We start from the raw sequence: 23397 nt of genomic DNA, 5'->3' as shown, positions 1-23397 counted from the left end.
TTTTGGTTTTCATTATGTAGACCATGCTGATCTCAAACTCGCAATCCCCCTGCCTCCACCTCTCCACCAAGTGTTAGAATACAGGCACGTGTTCTGATGCCCATGTACTTACTATTTTCTTCAATTTCTAGGTTTCTTACTCACTTTCAACTTCTACCACACTTTCAAGATCATAAAGTTAAGGGGAAGCTCTTGCTGGGTTTAACAATAACACTCTATTTATGAGATAATCAAGAAATGGGATCATCAAATGCAACCTACCACGACTGCACTTAGTGTCTTCCCCCAGCGTATCTAAGACACAAGACCAAACTCAGTCTACTTATTCTTACTGCTTTAGCCATGAGTCCATCAGCCAGACTGAACACTGGACATCACCTCAATCCTTTCCTGTCCCATTTCCCCATTTCTACCTATTTTTTTTTTCAACTAGAGGGGCTGAAGATATATAGCTCGGTTGCTACAGTGCTTGCCAAACATACACAAAGCTCTCAGTTCAGTGAGCTCCCCAGTCGCTGGGTAAGGTGGTGCATGCCTGTAAACCAGCACTTGGGAGGTGAAGGCAGGAGGACCTGAAGTTCAAGGTCATCATCAACTACACAGTGAATTCAAGGCCATTCTGAAATAAGTGAGGTCCTGCCTTAAAATAAACAAATATCGTGACACACACCTAAAATCCCAGTATTTGGGAAGCAAAGGCAGAAGGGTCACCGCAAGGTCAAGGCCAGCCTCATCTAATTAGCAAATACCAGGTCAGACAGAGATTCTGTCTCAAAAAATACACACACACACGCACACACACACGAAACAGATGTAAAAAGAGAGCGACCCGCACCAGTCTCCCCTCCTCTGGAAAGTCTTCGTCTGTGCCCCTCACCCTTCCTCGAAAGCCTGGCCAGAGTAGCCTGGTTATAGCGGTCATCACGGGCCCCAACAAAGGAAAGACCAAGCCCATATAACTCAGTCCCAGATGTGTCCCAGGCACCTGCCACCCAGACACAGAGTGAGCGCCTAAGAAACTAAACAGCAGCAGATTTCCAACTGAGAGTTAACAGCAAGGTGGAAGCCGAGTGTGAGGTGCACCCCTGAGGCCCAATGGGTCAGCCTGGGCTACACAACAAGACCCTGTTGGGAATCACAAACAAAAGCTCACCAGCTCTGTGTAAGTGTTTAAAATTCGTTGGTTTTTAAGATCCCTGTGGGAATCAACGTGAGCTCTGCCTCCTGGTACATAGGAGACGTTATTAAGAGGACTCCCATGCGCACTGAGCTAAGTGTGGAAGATTGGTAAAAAAAAAAAAAAAAAAAAAAATCAACAGAGAAGAAACACTCCAGACAAGAAGCAGATGCATAAAGGCAGTGATACCTAGGTCGCCAAGCTACAGCAATTTCACTCCAAAGTGTGTCTAGCAGCTCTCGCTGCTTTACCAACCTATACTCAGTCTCCTCGTCCAGGGCTTCTGCATCATTCGGGTGAACAACTCCAAACCCATCCTCTTGTGTCTAGTCGCCCTTCCCTCCGACAGTCACACACACACACTTCACATCAAGGCACATGACATTTTCATAGATACCCTCCCAGCTTATACTCTCAGCCTGGCATGCATGCCACACTAACTCTGCAGAACTCACTCTTCCCCAGGTTCACCTCCATCTTACTCACTGATTCAGCCATCTGCACCACAGTAATGCAACACAGCAAACCGCCACAAAACATGCGCTGCTCACGCACCTGACAGCCACGGCTGGAGTGCAGCTGCCGCTCACCAGACACATCCATAAGGCTAGAGCCGTGGCTGCAAACCAGCTCAGCTTTGCCCACCACCGCAGGGGACATCTGACAATGTCAACGCTTTGGCTGTCAGGACTAAAGATGAATATGCTACTAGCCTCTAACAGATAGAGATCAAGGATGATCTTTTTTACATTTTTTATGGTTTATTTGACTTTATCTTATGTGCATTGGTGTGAAGGTGTCAGATCCCCTGGAAATGGATCTTCAGATGGTTGTGAGCTGTCATGTGAGTGCTGAAAATTGAACCCGGGTCCTCTGGAAGAGCAGCCCGTGCTCTTAACTGCTGAGCCATCTCTCCAGCCCGACACTGAACATCTTAAAGAGACAGCTCCTTCCCCTAACAACAAACCATGCCTGAGTGTAGGTAGTGGTGTTGAGAAACTATGCTAGATGTCTTGGTTGGCTCTGTTTATCTAAATTGGTTATATTTGGGGCAACTGGGCTCTGGCCCGAGCCTGTAATCATGCACAGAGCCATCTGAGGCTTGAAAAAGTGATGGGCAAAGGACATAGAGAGGCATGATGACACATGATGTTTGGAAGCCTGACTTGGAAATAGCGTGTTACTGTTTCTGCTACACTCTATTATCACAAGCCCTGCCCAGATCCGAGGGAGCAGAAGTAGACTCCCCATCTCTGCTAATAAGAATTGAGGTTCTTTAACCCCCCTCCCTCATTACCAAATTTGCTCAAACGCCTGGAATTTCATATTGCTCATCACAGTCCATGATAAAATGTGGATTATTTTGTTCCATCATATGACCTAGGAATGATGTTGTTGGCAGAAAGCGCAACTGTATTCCCTGGGCACACATCTCTTCACACACCCCCACAGAAATAATAATTAAAATGAACTCCACATCTTGCATCTGCCCGTATCCCCCTGTGTACTTCACTGGCTTGCTTAGTCATCCACTGGGTCCCCACCCTGACTACACACTGGAATCACTCGGGGAACGCTCTCACGAAGCAACAAGGACAGGCCCTGCTCCAGATCTTTCCACTGAAAGCTCTAACATGCAGTCAGGGTAGGAACTGCTGAGCTGGAGCCCGGCTAGCCGGAAGCCCAGAATGACAGCTGAACAGCATTTCAAAACTAAAACGCAAGAAACCCAAGTCCCTGAAAGATGCTGTTTAAACAAAAGGTTCCAGAAACTGAGGAAAAGTCTGAGCATCGTGGGCTCAAATGTTAACAGTGCATGTTACCAGTGACTTCCTGTATCAGGTGGAATTATAGGACAAAGGTACTTGTATTCCTACACTGGCTCTGTGATTGGTTCAATGTTATTATTATTCATGACTCTATGGTTAAGCCACTAATCAATTTTGGGGACTGTATCTAAAGGAAACATCTTACTCTTTACTTGTAAAAAAAAATGAGCTTATATTTATTGATGTATCCTTTATATCCTTTATATACATGATGCATGAATAGTTACAGTTAAAAATAATATGCTGATTCTCGACCCTCTGTGGTAGTTTTAACAAAGGTCCACAGATCCTTTAGTCCTCCTCACAAGAAGAGGACCCACTTCTTCATCTGTTGACAGTGACCTGCACTTAGTTGACTCATGGTCAAGGAAAACTGTGTGGCAAATATGGAGGCACCAGAACCCTGAGTCTGGGACATAAAAGGCACTGTTGCCTCCTCCTTGTTCTGTTGAATCTGTCACTCAAGGGAAGCCAGCTGCTGTGTAAAAAAGGACACACAATGAGTGTGTCCTAGCCACAAAGAACCCGGACCAGCCAACAGCCAGCAGCTGAGGCCTCCTGCCTACAACCCCAGGAGTGTACAAATAGATCTTGAAGCCCCAGGCAAATCTTCAGCACCTCAGCCCCAGTCTTATTTGCAACCCCAAGAAAAGCCGTGACCCAGAACTACCTAGCTAAGTATCCCTAAGGGATGACTCACAGAAACTCTGAAATACAAGTCAGTCATCCTTCATTCAAAAATCTGAAATCCAAAATGCTCCAAAATCTGGAACTCTTTGAGTACCAACCTGATGTCACAGACAGAAAGATCCCATACCTGATGTGGGACGTCCTGTGTATGTGTTGATCTTATCAGATAATGAAGAAAGCTGTTTCGGCAATGGTTTATCAGAGTAAAGCCAGGTGGTAAATCCAAAGAGATAGAAAGAGAGATAGGTGGAGTCAAAGAGACTCCATGCCACTGCCAAAGGAGACAGATGGCAGAAACTTACCCGTAGGCCACTGTCTTGTGGTGATACATAGATTAATAAAAATGAGTTAATCTAAGATGTAAGAATAACCTAATAAGAAGCCTGAGCTAATAGGCCAAGCAGTGTTGTAATTAATATAGTTTCTGTGTGAATATCAGGGTTTGGATGGCCAGAGATAAAAGAGCAGTCTCCATTTACACATAACTGACCTCATGCTGAAGCCAAGACTCTGACATACTAAAAACATGGTATGAAATGGCCTTCCCATGGACAGAAGATGCATGGGAAACAAAGGTATTGCCTTATACATATGCGAATATCCTCAGGTTTAAAATAAGTTCAAAATCCACAACATTTCTGGTCCAAGCATTTCGGGCTAGGGATGATCAACTTCTAAGAGGAATTTGTTCTTTTCAGATGCAGTAGTTGTGAGGTGGGGGTGGGGGAGTCAGGGAGCGGGAATTTGTCATGCAGCAACAGATGCCAAAGGCACCATCATGAAACTTCCAGACAAAATTCGAAACATTGTATCTGCTCCAGTTTCCTTCCCTGTATACCTTGGAGTTTGAATTATTCATCATTCCCTCTCAACCTTCCTTTAATCAAGGTCAGTCTTTCCACTCCTGTCTCAAAACCTTCTACTATGTAGGACTCTCTCCCGCCCTTAAAGACACAACAAAACAAATCCTATTGCAATCGTAGGCTCCTCCTTCCCTGCTGTCAACTGACTTCTATCTTCTGTGTCGAGCACCATGAAATCATCTACCCTCCCTCATTCAGCTGCATGCCTCCCACCAAGCTGGGAGCTACTGCCATTGTTGTGATTGTTGGATTGCGCCGCTCACAATGCTCTCCTGACTCCCATCCGTGGACCCTGCTTGTTAAGTCTTCTTCACATGCAAGCCTGAACACACCCTCTCCCTCCTCACAGGACTCTTTCCCTGTGGTCCTCAGCTCAGGAAATCATACTGTCTATCCAAGCATTTCTCTGCTTCCGACATCCATCCATCCAGTCACCAAATCCCATCCACTTCCCATGTATCACTCCTCTCCCATCTGTTCTCATTGGGGTCCCATCAGCATCTCTGTCTACATCACTGCGACAACGTTTTGATCTCCGGCTTCAGTGGCACTCAGGGGTAGGTCACTATACCTTTCCCCTCACTACCACCAAGACCACCTTCTCCAAACACTATGAACCTGTCCAATCTACTCCTGAGGTATAACACATTGCTTACAGACAAGATCCAAACCCCATTAGGTGTTCTAATGGCAGTCAGCATCCCTGAGCACATGATGGTATACCAAGCACTTTCATGAAAACCTCCGGAGCACTGACTGACAGCTCAGAGGTGCAATAACTATGTGCAAGGTCCTGGGTTCAATCTTCAGCACCACAATAAAGCAATAATCAAAATTCCTATACTAGGTGCTGAAAATGCTCCTATTTTACAATGAGAAATAAAGCATAGAGATGTTGTGGAATATTAGTTAAAGATGTGTTACATTTGTTTATGCTATGGAATATTTGTTTAATGATGCAAAGATGTGTTGCATTCTTTTATGTGCATCTGTTTAACTCTGTAAAGCGGTGTTACTCTGCCTGTCTAAAACACCTAGTTGGTCTAATAAAGAGATGAATGGCCCATAGCCAGGCACAAGAAAGGATAGGCATGGCTGGGAAGCAGAGAGAATAAATAGGAAGAGCAAAAAAAAAAAAGAGAGAGGAGGACAAGGGACCAGTCACCCAGCTACACAATCAGCACGGAGTAAAAAAAAAAATAAGTATATAGAATAAAGATAAAAGCACAGAGGCAAAAGGTAGAAAGGATAATTTAAGCTAAGAAAAGCTGACTAGAAAAAAGTCAAGAAGAGGCTGGGCATTCAGAAGAAAGAATAAGCCTCTGAGTGATTATTTGGAAGCTGGGTGGTGTTCAAAGAGTAAAAAAGAAAAAAGAAAAACCCAACTATATAGAGAGGCAGAAATTTGCACATGGCCATGATGTTATAAGATGACAGAGCCAAGCTTTAACACAGAATATCGATTTTCAAACAGCACATTTTTCAATCCATCATCGTCATCGTCACTATCGTTATCATCATCTTTCAATGCAATTTTATTTTTCCCTCCTGCATGGCAGCATGGCCTTTGTTAATGTGAATTGTGTCTCCCCCAACCCAGCCTTCTTTGCATGCTGTGCTCCAAGGCTTCTCAGTGCTCCCTGCTCCCACAGCACACCGTCAAGCCTGCTCTGAAACCTCTCCCACTGCCCAGAAAGGCCCTTGCTCTCACCTCCCCTACCTGATAGATACCACCTAATCAGTTTTAAAGATTCCACTCTACACCTTGTCCTCCAAGATTCTCAAACCACAGAAAGGGCCTTCTCATCTTCCCCAGTGGCCTCAAGGACACCAGAACAGGTTTGCTTCCTTGCGTATCTGTAAGGCTATGCGGAGAAACATCTGCTCCCCCCTCTACCCCACGAGCAGAATGTCCTTCCCTGCCCCACAGACTGTGGCTGGGTCGCATCGCTTGCTTTGGCAGCGGAATGTAAGTAGCTGTGATACAAGGGAGACTTTAACCGTATTCATTGCATGTTTTTGGCTGGGCTCTGCTGCACCTGTCATTCACTCGCCCTAATGAGAACATATCTCCCAGGTTGCCTCTGTCCACGGAGAAGAGATACATGAAGCCAAGTTGAAGCTAGCCCATAGCCTGGAACCAAGTGAAACCAGTCTAGTGCTTAAATTAAGCCACAGCTGACCCTGCAAAAAGAAAAAAATGCTCTTGCCATCTGCCAAAAGCCTGTTCTGCTGCACTGTTGAACCAAGAGCTGTCTAACACATGCCTAGACCCTGACATCGGATGTGTCTCTTTACCCATCTTTAGAGCTGAGAATGATAGTGACTTTTAGCAAATTTTTAGCAAAGATAATTCATACACTGTCAAATTCACCCTGTTAAAGTACATGGTTCATTTTTGGGTATTGTTCTCTAGGTATTGTAAATAGAAGCCAACCATCACCATTATCTAATTCCACAACATTCCTGCAACTAAAAAGAACCCATAGCAATCAGAAGTCCCTTGATACTTTTTATAAATAATAATTTGAATGAATTATTTGAAAACCAGTTATTCCAAATTAGCCCACTCATACAAACATTGCATAAAGCTTTTTACCAGAAGTATTACATCCCTTGAGCATTTTATCTTTCAAGTAAGTTATATCTGCATTTCCCATATATTTTTAAATATAAATATATAATACACTTTTTTAAGGGCTGTTGCAAAGCAAAGGCTATTTGGAAATATAATTTTCAGTCTACAGACCACAGAGACACGATTACATTAAAAAACAAAAACAAAAACACACCAGGCATTGAGGAGGGATCTCATATGGTTCAAAGCTATCTGTAACTGAAAAGAGAAATGGCATGGAATCTATTTTGTACTTTAAAAAAAAAAATGTTGATTCCATGCCAAAAATATAAACCCCAACATTCCAATAACAAAGACAGGAACCTCACACTGAGCAAACAGACACTTTAAAAATACTAATCTCAACATGGCCGAATGTGGTGGGTACTATAAGATGACTGTTGGTGGGTGACCTGCCATCATACCTAAGATACTGTCACTCTGGGATTTTTTAAGATTACTAAAGTAGCTATTTTAAAAACCACAACAAAAAGTTCACTTCATTCTATTAGTTAAAAGAGATACTTTGTTTAAAAAAGAAACTGACTTAATGTTACTAGGATAAATAAATTCACGAAGGCAACATGTTCACCTTTCCCAGTTCTCACCCCCACGCACAATCACCCCAACTCCACTGTGATAGACAAATCTGCTTTGCGACGCTAAGAAACCTAGAAAACAATCCTTTCTAATCATCACCACTATTTCCCTGCAAAAAGAAGGAAAATTATGACGGAGAGCTAGCCAGCCCAGGCAGCTTCGAAGGATCTCAACGCCAGCTAAGCTGCAGTTCAGTTTTATTTTTACCTATCTCTTTCCCGGACTTGGGCGGCATCGAGCCCCAGCTGTGCTCTGCCAATCTGGGTTATTCAGTGCAGAGGATCAGTGGGCGACAGCCGCTGTGTCCACTTTTAGCAGCATGCCTGGGGGGTGCTCGGGTAAAGCTGGCATGCTCTGGATCCCAGGGTCCAGCCAGGAGTGACTGAACCCTGTGGCTCTTCCTAGGCCTCCGGGGGATGTGAAATAGCCAGGGGAAACACAACCAGTCACCACTGGAATGGACTATTACCTCCAAGCCTCCTTAAAACCTGTCAGCTTATAATTCAATACAAGTACATTCCTGTAAAGACTAGGAAGAAAAGAACTGAAGTTCCCAAGATAAAGGCCTTTTGTTTCCTTAATCAAGGCTTAAAATCCACGCAGTTCATTGTGCCCACCTTTTACAGCTAATGGAACCAATTAGGTGTGGGTACCTGATACTCGATGACACCTCCAAAATTGACTTTTTAAGCTACACAAAACAGAAATAAAGCTGGGCAGAGAGGTACACAGCTATCATCCCAGCACTTGGGAGGCTGATGCAGGAAGATGACAAGTTTCTGGGTGGCTTGAGCTACACAGTAAGACCTTGTTCAAAAAAAGAATAGGGAATAAAGCAATTTATTGATGGCTCTTTTTAAATCACTCCAGGATTACAATCCCATTGTCCCCTTAAGGAAGGAGCCACAGTTTGTTTTTATCTTATTCCTCCCTTCCTTATCATCCAGGAAATGTGTTCCTATATATGACTACATGATCATTTTGTGTGTGGAACCCAGAGGCCAACCTCAGCCATCCAACTCAGTTTAGAGACAGGGCTTCTGTAAAACATAGAGCTCACCTTAAATAGGTTAGGCTGGCCAGTGAGTTCCAGGGACCCTTCTGTCCCCACCTCCCCAAGATTAGGATTCTATGCCTGGCTTTCTAGGTAGGTTCTAGGAGTCAACTCGGGTCCTTATCTTACACAGTAAACATTTCACTGATTGTGCTATCTCCGAAGATCATCATAGTGCAATAATAGGTGTTCTTGGCTCCTTCCTCATTTACTTCTTGCAGTTGTGGTTGTTTTGTTTTGTTTGTTTTGTTTACCACAAGCTCCCAGATTTTCCTTTAAGAACCCCCTGCTTGTTTGTTAGGTAGCAGCCAAGCCCTTTGACAGGGATAGACCAGACCAGAGTCTGACAGGCCTGGGCTAATCAGCTCCAGCCCCCTGGACATCACGAATGAAGACTATGACAGCTTTCTCTGCCCAGGGATGTAAGGAGAGCTGGAAGGCTGGATTCACCTTGTCTTAGCCAGAACTCACTGGACTTCTTGGGCTGGAACAGGGCAGGCAAATGGCATTATACAATGCCACACAAGGCCCAGCCCAGTGGGACAGCTGAGAGAACCCAGGTCTTCTCCAGTATCACTGATATGGCTGAGTCAGCCTGGGAAGTGGGACTCTATCCACACTCTCGGGGAGCTGGGAGGCCTTCTACTTCCCTAAAACCAAATCCAGGTGAGCTTTCACTGTACAACCATAAAAATACTAACAGACTCGCACACACACACACAAAAAAAAAAAATCAAGTGAAAATTTACTAAATATAAATATGCTACAGTATAAACTCAAATAAGAAATTAAACTGCAAATGTATCATACAACTCAGCACTCGGAACAACAGGGAGAGTGAGCGTCCCATCCCACCACATCAATATTAGGGTTCACCAGGCCACTTGGAAAGTCGAGCCCACACAGGAACAGAAACATGCAGTTTTGTGACCAACACATAAGCAGAAACAAGAGCACTGAAAATGATCAGAATTGAAAAAAAAAAAAAAAAAAAAAAGATGTTATTTCCCAAAATTGACTAATGTAGAATTTTAGTAAGAAATACAAGTTAGGGTGCAACAGGACATGAAGGGAGAGTGGAAGAAAGGACAAGGCGGGCCATTCTGGAAACAAAGATAAAATGTAGGCAGATCTGGGGAAATCTGGACTTTTCATGGACCCTGAAGCCAAACAGTATCTAGCACATAAATAGGGTGATGGCCTTTCTGGCCGCCATATTGATTTCCTCCAGCCTATCCAGCTCACTGCTGCTGTTTGGTGGCAGAACAGGTTAAAGTGTCCTGCAGTTCGAATGTGAACTATTCCCCACAGGCTCACGTGTTTGAAAGTTTGGTCTCCAAACCTTCCCATTTGCTCTCTCCGCTTCCTGACCACTGCAGCGGCAGAATCAGCCACTCCGTGCTCTGCAGCCTCGCTTTCCCAGCCAAGAGGGAGCCTCCCCTTCCAATCTTTGAGCCAAAATAAGCCTTCCTCCCTTCAGGTACCTTTTCCAGGCATCTTTTTCACAGTGGTGAGAAAAGTAATAAATACCAAGTGCTAATCAAAGGCTCACAGGAGGGTTGTAGAAACTCACTGGCAGAACACTCTCTCCCGTGTGTACGACCCCGGGAAAGGTGCACGCGCACGAGTCACATTCAAGCAGAAACCCACGCAGTGCAAATGTATTTGTTCAGAACATCAGGGACGACACCAGGCAAGTGTTTGAAGAGGGGAGCTGCGGTCTGGGGGTGCCAGGACAAACCAAGAAAAGAACTGTCGCAAGACACCAGGTGGGAGTCCAGGAACCACACAGGATCCCAACCAACCTACCCACCCAACTCCACAGGAGTGACACTTACAGAGACAGAACCAATAAAGAAAGAGCCTGAAGGGACATGGGGGTAGTAGACATGTGACTATGGTCTAAACAGGAAACCACATACAGAACACTTAACAGAGCACCGATTCCATGAGCTTTTGTCTTGTTGATAACCATCTCATTTCTGTGTTGTATCCAAGGCCATCCAAATCCAGAGATGGAGGAAGAGTCCAGTGAATGAGGAAAGATTGGGGAGGAGAGGTGAAGAGGAGAGGAGAAAGTCCCACCCGTTGGCCTGGTCCATTCTACTCCTATCAGGATTTTTTTCTTCAAGTCCTAACCCTCTCCTGACAAATTTTCTCTTTCAAAAAATACTGCAAGGGCTTCAGATGAAGAGAACGTGCATGGGTACCAGATAGCAGGAACTGTTTCCTAGCAACCAACACGGCTTTGCAGAGATGCTGCTGCTCAGTAAACAGCATCTCGGGAAGGGGCTAAGCTAGGGGGCGGGGTGGGCAGGTCAGTCACTTAATGTCTGTGGCTGGGATCTCCTTATGAACATAGCAGTCACAGGCCAAACTCAACTGCCTTAGGTTTAACTCTCACGTCTGCTACTTGCTTGCTATGTGGCTTCAGTCAAATCAGTTAACATTTCTGGGCTCCAATTTCCCCATCTGTGAGATATGCATAAAACTGCTTGATCGAGAAACATTGCACCAGATGTTACAGATTTATATTTATCATATCATTAGCTTAAGCATCTACACCATCACCCGCACATAACAAATGGGCTAGGAGTGGGTCTGCTTTCACTATCATCACCATTATTATTTACTCTGGCTCTGGGCTAGCTAGGTCACAGTACCACATCGCATTCCACTGACTTTTGCAACAGGATGAGTCAGGCTTTCGCTTGTCCCCAACCCCTCCCATTTATGACAACTTACAAGCTCCCTTAGGAAACAGACGGTAACTACATCTGTCTGCGATGACAGCTTCAGCCCCATAGCCATTTGGTTTTCCACTTCCCATGGGAGAGGCGGAGAAGAGGTTGCTTCTCTGAGCTCACACTAGGCTGTAACGGTGGTCACAGCCATGATGGTTTACTAGTTAATTTTGTGGGGGCCAGTGTCCTTGTGAGAACACCTGCCTAGTTAAACACACACTACATACACACGCACACATACATGCATGCGCGCGCGCGCGCACACACACACACACACACACACGTGCGAGGCCACCTCTCATAAACACTCTTCCATGTTTTCTCAAGCTGAATATCTTGTAATCAGAAGTACTCCAATCTTTCTCTCCTATTAAGAAATAAGAACTCGCTGGGCATCTGGAATAGGTGGGGGAAGGGCACTAGAAGTGGTGCAGAGCTGAGGACGGGGAAAGATAAACATCCTGGGACTTGCCTGCATCCACCATCAGTTCTAGCCCAGAACTCAATTCTGTGAGTGCTACCGGAGGCCAGCCTATGGGGAGGGCTACTCGTGAAATGATTCCTCCAGCAGGTATCACCTACCAAAGGGCCCGAGGTAGAATCACGTTCCAGGAATCCAATCACTGTGTCTGGGCCACACTCAGGTGAACTGCTTTCTTAAATCACTCTTTTTTAAAAAAACCACTTTGTTTCCTGTTAGAGCGGCAACAGCTTCTATTTTCTCTGTCTCTGCAGAGTCCAAATGCCAATCAAGTGACTCTCACTGTCTGGGCAAGGACAGACTCTCGGTGGCTGCAGGAGTTGTGGCTAACCTGCCTAGCTAAATAAATGAGGAGGACGAAGAGCTGATCTTTGGCCATGGGAGCTCTGGGGCTTATCAAATTAGGTAGTTCCCACACAAAAGATATTCATTATAGTAAAACAGGACATTCTCTCTTCTGAGAGAGACAAATGCTCTGAGTATAGTATACCCGGGAAAGAAGAGAGCTGCCGGCTTAACCAACTGGAGAGAAGGTCACCAAGGCAATCGTGTTGAAACGCCTAAAGAATTTGTCCCTGCGGATGTGAGGACGGGACATCCCAGGGTCCATTCCCTTTCTCCTGAGAATTGGGACATAGATTCTTGGACAAGACTGATGATGACGATGATGATGACGATGATGATGATGGTGATGGTGATGATGAAGGAGGGGAAGGAGGAGGAAAGTACCTTCTTCAGTAGCAGCTATGGTACTTAAGTTCTGAGCAACAACAATGAAACAGGTACATCAGAATCTTCTAGAAAGCATCTTACAAGGGACAATTGTAGTCTCCAGTTCCACTTCCTGGACCAGTGATGTGGCGATGAAGTCTGTTATACATACTGGCCCTTCCAAATCAGAGGACATCTGTGAATTGTCACCTGGGATCTTGTACAAAATTTCTCTACTCACACCTGGCAAAGCAGACAGATTTCTTCCAGTTCCTTCTCTCAATCCAAGTACAGGGCAGACTTCTACAAACTCCATTTTGCCTTAGAGTTTTAATCCTAAATCCTGTGATGTAAATCCCAAGGTCTTCTCTGACATTTCTCCTTGAAAAAGAGCTCTGACTGTCTCTGTGACTTGGATAAAAGGATCTGGTTAGCCATGCTGCTGACCCTCTGTGCAGCCTGCAAGTATATTCGTGGAGGCTAGGGCTGCAGCTCAGCGGCAGAACCCTGGCCTAGACTGCCACACTCTAAGTCTGGGGCGCAGAGCTCAGCCAGAAGGAATAAACGGGAAATACATATATGATCATATTTAACAACTTTTGTTCCCTGTCCCTCTCCACACAAGAGACCTTCACCCTACCTGTGCAGTGTTCTAGGCTAGTGTGTGTATGTGTGTGTATGTGTGTGTGTTTGCGTGTGTTAGTACTGGAAGTTAAACACAGGGTCTCTCACACACTAGACAAGTGCTCTGTCACTCAGCTACAATCCCAGCTAAAACAGTACGATCATAATAAAAGTCACAAATCAGCATCAGTCTAACACTCCTGCTTAGAATCCTAGAATGTCCTTGGCTCGCCTTTTACCTTCACTAAAAACCCTCATCCTCAGAAAGAATTCTTCCACCTTAAACACCCCACACAGCATTTATTTACTTATTCATGTACCCATTTCATTTTGAAACCTAGTCTTAACATACTATAACGTACCCTGCTTCCAATCCCCCTGCCTCAGCCTCCCATATGCTAACACTAGAGGCTTATAGGAATGCACCCCCACACCCAGCCTACTCTTCATCTTTAGAATATACATAAGCTAACCTGTAATTATGCGCTTCTTAGTCTAATTCCTCTCACTCAGTGTGATTTTCGTGGGGAAGGAGCTGTGTGAGCTTTGTATCACGTAACTCTGGGTCCTCACTGGGCCTGGCACACCACTAGAACTCAGGACACTTCTCTCAGAAAAGGAATTTTCAATCACATTTTCACATGCTGATGCTGATTTTTTTAAACCATGGTTTATAAAAAACAACACTTACAAATGGGTTCCGACTGGGCCTCCCAACTAATTAATTTCATAGTTCAAACCATTTGAGTGGTTGCTATTTTTTATAATTTATTTTTATGTTATGTTTATTGGAGTTTTGCCTGCACGTATGTCTGTGTGAGGCTGTCAGCAGCCTTGGAACTGGGAGTACAGACCAGGTATGGACTGCCACGTGGGTGCCGGGAATTGAACCCGGGTCCTCTGAAAGAGCAGCCAAAGCTTTTAACCTCTGAGCCACCTCTCCAGCCCCAAGTGCTTGTCATTTTGATTAGAGTAAAATATCCAATTAAAATAAAAGAATCAAGTACCATTTGCTAGAAATGGCGTGCAATGAAGGCAAAGAACGATGGGCCCCTTAGAATAAACGGAGCTGTGGCTCCATACTTGGTGTGGACTCACGTGGTCACACGTGAGGCTGAGGCTTTTTTGTCTTCTGAAGGGTTGGGTCGTGGCAATGAAAAAGCCACAACCTTTCTACCCTGGAGCTTTACTCAAAAAGCAAGTGTGGGTAGGTTCTAACTTGGTCTTCAATTATGCCCCTATATCAAGGTCATAAGGTAATGGCAGGGACTGTCCCTCACACATAAGGGTGGCCAGAAAGACAAACGTACCTCCTAGTAGCTCACCACGGTGACTACTAGTGAGACTGTAGGGCACGGGTGGGCCAGCCTTCGCCACCAGCTTACCACTTTATTCGTTACAGCTCAGTGTAGACACAAACACCATTTTGCTGGCAGTGTTAAGTATAGCGGGAAAAGGTATTTGCCAAGTGACTGTGTAGGTGCATGGCAAAAGACCAAGTCACCTTGCCTTTTTCCTGATGTCAGAGGTGATCCTTTGGGATCCTACAGCTACCCCGTCAGGGTCCGGTGCACAAGAACATCGCTTTGGCTGTGCTGTTCACAACGCTGCGAACATGGAGCTTTTCCACTGTAGACTTGAATTCCATTACGTCATTCCTCCATGTACACAGAGATAGATACAACATCTCGTGTCCTGGTGATGTTGCCAAAATTATGTCATTCTCTTTAAAAAGAACTATTATTTCCCCCATATTATCTGGGAACCCTTCCGTTTCAGCTCCCATTGTAATTATCAGTCACTTAGCAGCTAAGTTCTAGTGGCCTTTCATTTTCTCATTCAGCCGCACTGAAGTCATTCTTTCTCTATGTCTCCTTACATGCAATACACATCGGATACTTTCCTTTGCTTAGAATATAAACACACACACATCCTTAAGGACAAGGGAGGAAATGCATTACAAAAATTCCATTTTTTTTAAACTCTCAAAGCAGTGAACTATGCTTAAAAAGAACAAACTGTTCCAATGAGAGTAGCTTAATCAAAAATCAGCTGGGCATGGTGGTGCATGCTTATAATCCTAGCCAGTACTCCAGAGGCCGAGACCCAAGAACCTGAGTTCAAAGCCAACTTGGGTTACATAGCCCTACCTAAAAATAAACATACAAACAAATAAATGAAACAAAAAATTCCATGAAGCTCAAGACCACAATATAGTGACAACACAGACCACAGGGATGTCAACCACAGCAAATTCCAGAACTGTATATCCAGGTTCTTTAGCTGCTTATGGTGAGACACTGATGGCTGACAGAGGCTTCCCTTCCCCTCTCAGGAGGATCTGCCTCTTGGTCGAATTCAACACCTTCACTACAAAGATATAGTTCTGCTCAGAGAGGAAAACTCTCAGATGAAAATGCAGGAGATGTGGCAAAGATCAGGGTGTCGGGGCGCTGGAATACACCAGTACTAGCAAAGGTGTTTTCCTCCCGCCACATCCCATTTGAAGAACAAAACCTGCAGACCACACAGGAGTTGTTTTTATTCAGTGGAGTTATCCAGGGAATGTGAGGGTAGTGTTAGGAGCACTTGCAACAGAGCAGCACTGAAGAGAAAGGTGTGAGGAGAGCCATGACCTCTATCAGCGGGCATTAAACACTTCAGCATCTGTCCTCATTCCTTTGAGATGAAGGCAAGCAAGCCAGGCGGGCAGCCCGATTCCTCTCACCTGCCGCCTCGGTAGCCCCCCCCCCAGGGAACTGGGAGGTGGCCTGCCCACATGAGACCAATCCTGAGTCCTGAAGAGGAAAAGCATGAGCTACAGGGAACAGGCTGGTCTGGGCAGCTGCAGCTCCCAAATCTACACGTTGTCCCAACACAAGAGGTGAACCTCTGCACTGCCAAACACAGTCCTTACAAGTGATGCAGGGTCCTAAATGAGAGATCCAGAAGGAATCAGATGGAAGGGCTATGCAATTTAACCGATTGGAAAATTAAACTTTCCTGGTTTCTAGAAGCCAGGTTCCTTACCTATAAATTTTAGATAACTGGAAATATGTTTGTAATATATATGTATATGTAATGTGTACTAACATATATAGTATATATATATATATACAACACATCCTTCTCTATAACATATACTAGTATATGATAGTATAACCTATATTAATGTTTAGTGTATATACAATATATATTAATATATAATATATACATATATTTGTGAAATCTAAGAAACAATGCTATAGATCACTGTCCTTTCGCTGACATTTACCATTTAGTACCATTTACAAGACCCTTAACCTTTCGCTGACATTTACCATTTAGTACCATTTACAAGACCCTTAACCTGTCGGATCTTCACCTTCCACATCTGGAAGTGGGGTAACGCCAACAGTACTTATTATGAAAACACAGAATTTGCATACCTTTAGATCCAAGACTTAGGAGGCAAAAAAAAAAAACTGAGTTTGAGGGTGGCCTAGTCTACACAACAAGTTCCAAGGCAGCCAGAGCTATATAGAAAGACTGTCTCAATAAAACAGGAAGGGAGGGAGGAAGGGAGGGAGGGAGGGAGGGAGGGAGGGAGGGAGAGAGAGAGAAGAATTTACCCAGTGCCAACACACAGTAAACACTCCATAAATACAGTTTCTTATCCTAAGCATTATCAGCATCCTTAGCTCCTCAGCATGCTGCCTCCTGAGGGCCATCTAATGAAAGAAAGGAAAAAACCTCTCAATTTCCAGTACTTCAAGTTCTGCCTTGTCCCACCTAGCACTGACTGCCACCCATGAAGTCAAAGCCAGATGTGGACATCATAGGTCCTTTGTCATCTGTCAGTGAAGAGCAGGGTGCTCCGAGCTCTAGCTGCTGGAAGCTAAAGTCCTCCCTTCCCCTCCCCCTTCTTAGTGGCCAAACTCTGCCCATTTAGAGTTTGTTTGATACAATCAGTTTCCATGGAGACTCTGAGGCAAGAAGAGTCAGCTCCCAGTCCTGTTCCACTTCCCCTTTCCCCAAATCTCTTAGACTTCACTGTTCTCCTACCATGTGACAGCACTGTGTCACAGCAGCCCTTGTATTCAAACAAGACAGACAATTTACATGCCATTGTGAGAAAGACACTGCTTGCCCTGGTCTATACATTGGCTTTCTCCATCCAGCCAAAAGGGGTTTGCACTTTCTTCATCTCTCATATGCAAAGCTGGAGAAATATTTGTAAACCTAATCCTCACTACAATTTAAAAAAGATTTAAAGGAGTCCTTCCAGAGAACCTGAATGACTGTACAACTTACACCATGGCATGACCAACGCCGTAGTTCCTGGCCACAAAATACTAAATGAACTCAAAGGCCACCCATAAATTTCCGCTCCTGCCAAGCCTTCCAGTATCAAGAGCGCTAAGACACCGGAAGTGCATTTAGTCTTCAAAATCAGATATGAATAAAAGGCGAATAACTCTCAGATGAAGATGCAGGAGATGTGGCAATTCCCTGTGGCTATAGGGAAACGAAGTTTCCACTCAAGTGAAACAATCCTTAGGTTACAAGTAAGGCGGGGCTCATCACCAAAAACCCATGGGCACGCTACCACTCAAGGTAAAGCAATCCAAAAACTCTTCAAATTGAGACGGCTGAGTGGGGTTGAAATCTTCAGCCCCGCCCTTTGAAAAGCTTGACAACCTGTTCCAAATCCAAATCAAGTGGAACCCAGCTGAAGGGACATCTGGTCCTCCAGAAAATGTCTGGCACTTAAGAGAAAAAGAAAGATTAGAACAGATTAATATTGTTGTGGGTGGAGGACAAATGGGAGAGGAGAACCAGTCACATTAGAATCATCTACCTGCAAACAAACATCAATATTAGCACAGAAGAGAGGAGGCATCGAAATGAGCCGCTACCAAGCCAGCCTCCAGTTTAACGTACTGACTGTCTGCGAGGCGAGAGGCACCGAAGACTCTTCTCGGCGTTTGGGAGCAAAACTACATGTTAAAGTTTGAAGTCCAACCTAATAGTGAACAGTAATTCTCTAAGTCTTGGTGGACTGGGAGGTCACCTCATGAGTGAGCTATCACAGGCTCTCCTCAGACCCTAAAGTCAAACAATAGTGTAGCGTACCGGGCCCCTCCGAGCTCTATGCGCTACCATACAGTTCGGGAACCGGGCAAGGGGCTGGAGATTGAAACACACAAAGACACAGAGACAGAGGCACGGGTCATCCTTGAAGCCAGAATGCCCCAAGAATGCCCCCTTTATTGTGTCCAGGGGCAGCTTATATAGAGATAGCCACGCCCCAGCCAAACATACCAGAAACTACTCCCCTGCCATCAGGATCCCGAGGGTCTCATGCTCAGAGCAGCTGTAGGTGCTCAGATCACGGGAAAACAAGTTGTTTATAAGATATTCAGGATCTAGGGGTTCACAGCTCCCAACCAATAGTAACACATAGCATCTATTTCATATCTAGCCCAAATATCCAGAATTGCTAGACTGAGATTGTGTCAACCCCTGCCTAGACTTGGATTTGGTCCCCAGCATAAGTAAGTATTAAAACAGAGTGAGACAATGAAGTGAAATCGGGAGGTAACTGAACTGTATTTTGTATGCTAGAAACGTATGGTTCCGAAGAATTTCTTTCAAACTCAGGCTTGGTGCCAGGCATTGGTAGTATATGCCTGTGATCCCAGGAATGCCTGTCGTCCAGGAGGACCCAGATTCAAGGTCAGTCTGGGCTACTTAGCAAGCCCCAGTCTCAGAGCATCAATATAAGTCTAGGGATGTTAGTTCAGTGAGAGAGCACTTGCCCAATCCCTGGTTCGGAAACACAAACTAATCATAAATAAAACAAGATAGTAACAGAGTAAAACCGAAACAGGACAAAATCAAATTTAGTTGCTATTAGCAACAGCACCAACAGGGGTAGCAATGAGGATAACAGAAGAATAACAGCAACAGTAATACAAAGGGTAACTGTGATCCTGTCACTCAAACAGTACCGGGTGCTATTCCTAACATCCGCATGTGGAGTGTGTTTGTTTGTGTGTGCTCACAGGTGTGTGTACGGGTACCAGTGCATGTACACATGTGTGTGCTTGTGTACATTGACATCAAGAGTCTTCCTGGACCACTCCCCATCTTATTCTTCAAGACAGAACTCATGGCTACGGGCTAGTCGAGCCAGCTTGCATGGGGATCCCAGTGCTGGAACTAGAGGTGGACCACGGTAGACTCTGCAGATCCCAATCCCAGTCCTCACACTCGCCCGGCAAGAGCTCTAACCACTCACCTTATCCCAAGTCCCCATCTAAGCATTTTAAAGTATTTTCACTTATTAGACCCTCCGGCGCGCCTACGAGGTGAGATATTCTTTGATGTCCTGTTTTACAGATGTTTCAACAATACCCCTTTGTTGTTTTGTTGTTCACTCGAGGTATCTTTCAAAGAAAATATCTGGAAACAGAAGGGCAGGAAAAGCCGTTTGTCCAAGGTCGCTGGGCTAGAAGTGACAGACCTGGGACTCCACCCAAGGATTTCCAGCTAGGAAGTTAGGCCTCTTGGCTCACTGTGCAGGCCTTGCTGACGGGGCTTGGGAAAACGAACCAGAAGGGCAATATGATAGGAAGTTAGCCTCGCCTCTGCCTGCTGGTGGAACTGTGCTGTGTCCTCAGGACCCTCCCCAAACGCACAGTAAGGCACCCATCCTGTTCTCACACCCATGAAAGTCGCTGAAATGTGACCCAGCTTGCCCCTACCCAGTTGTGACCAAGTCCTGCTTTAGCATCTAAGTCAGAAGCTGAGGGGAGGGAGGGCAGGAAGCCTGGCTTCTGGACCATATTTCCTACCCAGCAACAGGGTCTTCAAATAGTCAAGGCTGCAGGCCGCGAAACTCCTGCTAAGAACCTGTGTCTGGGAAAGTAAATTCTCTGAACAGCCCGGACTCTAGGAGGCTGAGTAGTAGGTGAAGTTTGTTTATTAACCTGCTGCACCCAAGGGAACATTTTCTGAAAGGGTAAAAATTCCTGACTGCTGAAAAAGAAAAATGAAAAAGAAAAGGCCTGTGGGAAATTTAATCACCAATGGAACAAAACTGAAAAACAAAGCCCTCCCAATGAGGATGTTGCCGGAGACAATGGACCCCTAACGGGAGATGCGATTGTCTCCAGATAAGAATCCCCACGGGAAGTGGCTCACACTAAGAAACGCATTATTGCTGTATTAGCCCTGGAATCTTTGCTCACTGGGCAACAGTGTGCAAAACCATCTGTTATGGCCCCTGGCTCCCAGTTTGCACACGTGGCATTTACATTTCAGGAGGAATGTGAGAGAAAAGGTGGAGGGGGCATTGAGTTATCTCCCCCTCCCACAAATACCTTTTTATACCTCCTAGGCTTGGAAGGAGAAACTCCCCTTTCGGTGAAATACAACTCCTCTGTGAAAGGAGATAGGCCACTTCAATTATGCACACGCAGCGTGCCTGGCAGCCTGGTCCTGAAGCCACACAGGTACACCCCATTGGCGTTTTCACTTTCTTTGACTGCTTTAAAGGGGAAAGTAACAAAAATGATACCAATCTGTGTGGAGGGCTTAACCTGGCTCTGCTTTAAACTGTCCCTTCCTTTCTTCAAGCTGACATGAAAATTGATGCTCCACACTGTGTAATGTTTAGCCTGAAATACTATCAATTTAAAAAAAAGACAGAGAGCTTGCTATAGGGGATGTACACACTCCAGAATTCATAAAGATGTACAATTCAGATTCCCATGCTATCCTGTATGAAATGTTGCCACAATACACGTTTAAAAGCAGAGCCTGTCAATATTGCTATCAATTAAAGAAACTGGAAATAAATCACTTGCCTATGAGAACAGAGAGGTTATTCTTCCTCTTGTGTGTTCCCTTACCTCCAAAATACAATCAATTTTTCTCCAAAGGATATTCCAGTTCAAGAACCTGAAAGAGTCCCGCAACTCTCCACTACCGCCACCGTCTACAAACGTCTCCTGCGGGGCCTGGGAGCCCCAAGCGCAGAAAGAACACCTGTCACACTTCAAGCCTTCCAGCCACACATCAAAAATAAGAAGCTGATGTCGTTTTCTCATCTGGTAAGGAGTTATCTGGATCAAGAGACACGCCAGCTCCAGCTTTTAGCAATAATGTCTGGTATACTCTGTTTCCTTAACTCCGTTTTTTAAGCAGCCATTTCCAAACTCTGAGACGCTTTTGTATGCATGAAGAAGGTTGACCCTGAAAAAAGGTGGTGGCCGGAGCCTTCTCCGGCCTCTGTAGGCAACTCAGCAGGTTTGAATCTGCAGCCCCACAGTTCTATCACCCGAACAACAATGGAAACCCGGGCTGTCCCGAGGGTGGGGACGGGGTCGCCAAGTGACAACTGAGTCCGGTAAAGCTTATCTGTGCTTGGTCATGACTTAGCCGCATACATCCTCCTTTGAACTGTCGGGTCAAGGGGGTAACGTGTCGTTTGGCCAAATTAACCTTCCACAAGTATAAGGAAGCATAATTTCATTGAAATAGGGGCTCAACGAGTGGATCACCTCCCCCACTCTCGCCCTCCACGCCGGTCGTTTCGGCATCGCAGGGCTACTGGGCTGCACCTGCAGATAGACATCATGAATCAGAATCACCCAGCGAGCGCTTCCTGGACTGAGCCGAGAGCTCCAGTGATTTCCTTGGCCTTCCACCGAGCCATTTAAGAAGTGAAATGTGCTAACCTGGCCGGGAATACGGCCTGCTAGAGCCCACCCTGCGGTCTCTGGGGCAGCCATGGCTGGGCATCGTGTCTGCGGATAGTGCACTCGCAACTAGGTCTTGCAGGTTCCCCCACGCTGTGCTCTGCGCCAGCCTCGCACCTGAACCGGTGCCAAAACACAGCCAAGAGGCTCTCCGATGGGTATGAGCCTCTGTGGAGACACTGCCAAACTCTGCTCCGGAAGGGCGAGGAGGGAGGCCAAGAGGTGAAATGAGGAGCAGAGAGCGGGACACCCTGAAATGCGGCTCCCGCAAGGGCTCTGGAAGCTCGAGCCCCTGGCGCGTTTGCAGAGCTTCGGCTTGCACTGCGCTTCCCATGGCAGCGCTTGCAAACCGAGCCGAGATTGCGAGCAGGGATGAAGGCGCAGGGGACCGCCTCCTGCCCCTAGGCGCACTGCTAGACCGCAGTGTCGTCGTCCCCCCCCCCCCGTTCACGCCCACCACCCCGGGGCTCCAACGCCAGGGGACCGCAGTCCGCTGGAGGCCGCGGTGGGTGACCTGAGGAAGCTGGCCACGAAAGGGGGGGGTGGGGAACTGGACCCGCGAGCGCTGCGCGCCGGGCAGTAGCTCGGGGCGCCCCTGCAAGGCCGCCCGTCGCCGTCGGCACCTACCTCGATCCACTTTTGTGCCTCAGTGAAGGCAGGCTCCGGAGGTGGTTCCGGCTGCAGGGGCTGAAGAGCTTCCAGACCGAGAGCGGGGCAAGCCATCTGCGAAGCCCGGTGAGCACTGAAGCGCTTGGCCGCCGGGATGAGCACAGCCGCCTCCGCAGGAGCGCGCTCTCCGCCCCTTCCCGCCCGCCGCGCTCTCCCGCCGCCTTCCCCGCCCCCACCGTGCAGGTCCCCGAGGACAGCGGCGCGCTCTGCCGGAGGACGCCGTGGCCACCTCAGCCTCTGTCGCCCGGCCTGCCGCTCCGTCCCCTCCCCCAGCTAAAAATAACCTGCCAGGAGCGCCGGGCGTCCCTCCCTGCTCACGCAAAGACCGTGGGAGGGATTCGGCCCGCCACCCGGCACGTCCCGCCACAGGCCGGCTTCCTATGGGGGACGGATCAGGCTGTACCTGGGTGAAGCGGAGTGGGGAGACAGCATTACTTCGGTGGACTCGCCATCACCTGCTGTCCCTCCCAGTCACAGACCTGAGGCCAAGAACTTAAACCCCTGGCCCTGCACCCTTAAGTATTCAGAAGGCAGCCACCAGATCTTTCTGTTAAAGGATGAGAGGACTCCCACAAGCTACCTGGGCCCAGT

At 46.4% G+C, this 23397-nt stretch overlaps 1 protein-coding gene across 9 annotated transcripts in view; it reads right to left on the bottom strand.

Moving 5' to 3' along the window:
- The window catches only part of Limch1 (LIM and calponin homology domains 1), a 306925-nt gene extending 283992 nt beyond the window's left edge, over positions 1 to 22933 (bottom strand). For 4 of the 9 annotated variants that reach the window (XM_057772409.1, XM_057772407.1, XM_057772415.1 and 1 more), the window contains exon 1: positions 22765 to 22923. In XM_057772409.1, coding sequence (XP_057628392.1) covers positions 22765 to 22860 — 96 coding nt within the window. In that variant the 5' untranslated portion in view covers positions 22861 to 22923. Of the gene's footprint in view, positions 1 to 22764 lie in introns of all 9 variants that reach the window. The other 5 variants (XM_057772410.1, XM_057772416.1, XM_057772413.1 and 2 more) reach the window with 4 other exon arrangements.
- Positions 22934 to 23397: the final 464 nt, after the last annotated feature.

The sequence above is a fragment of the Chionomys nivalis genome, chromosome 6 (assembly GCF_950005125.1).
Source record: "Chionomys nivalis chromosome 6, mChiNiv1.1, whole genome shotgun sequence".
Taxonomy (NCBI): domain Eukaryota; kingdom Metazoa; phylum Chordata; class Mammalia; order Rodentia; family Cricetidae; genus Chionomys; species Chionomys nivalis.
This window is presented reverse-complemented; position numbering and strand designations above follow the sequence as displayed.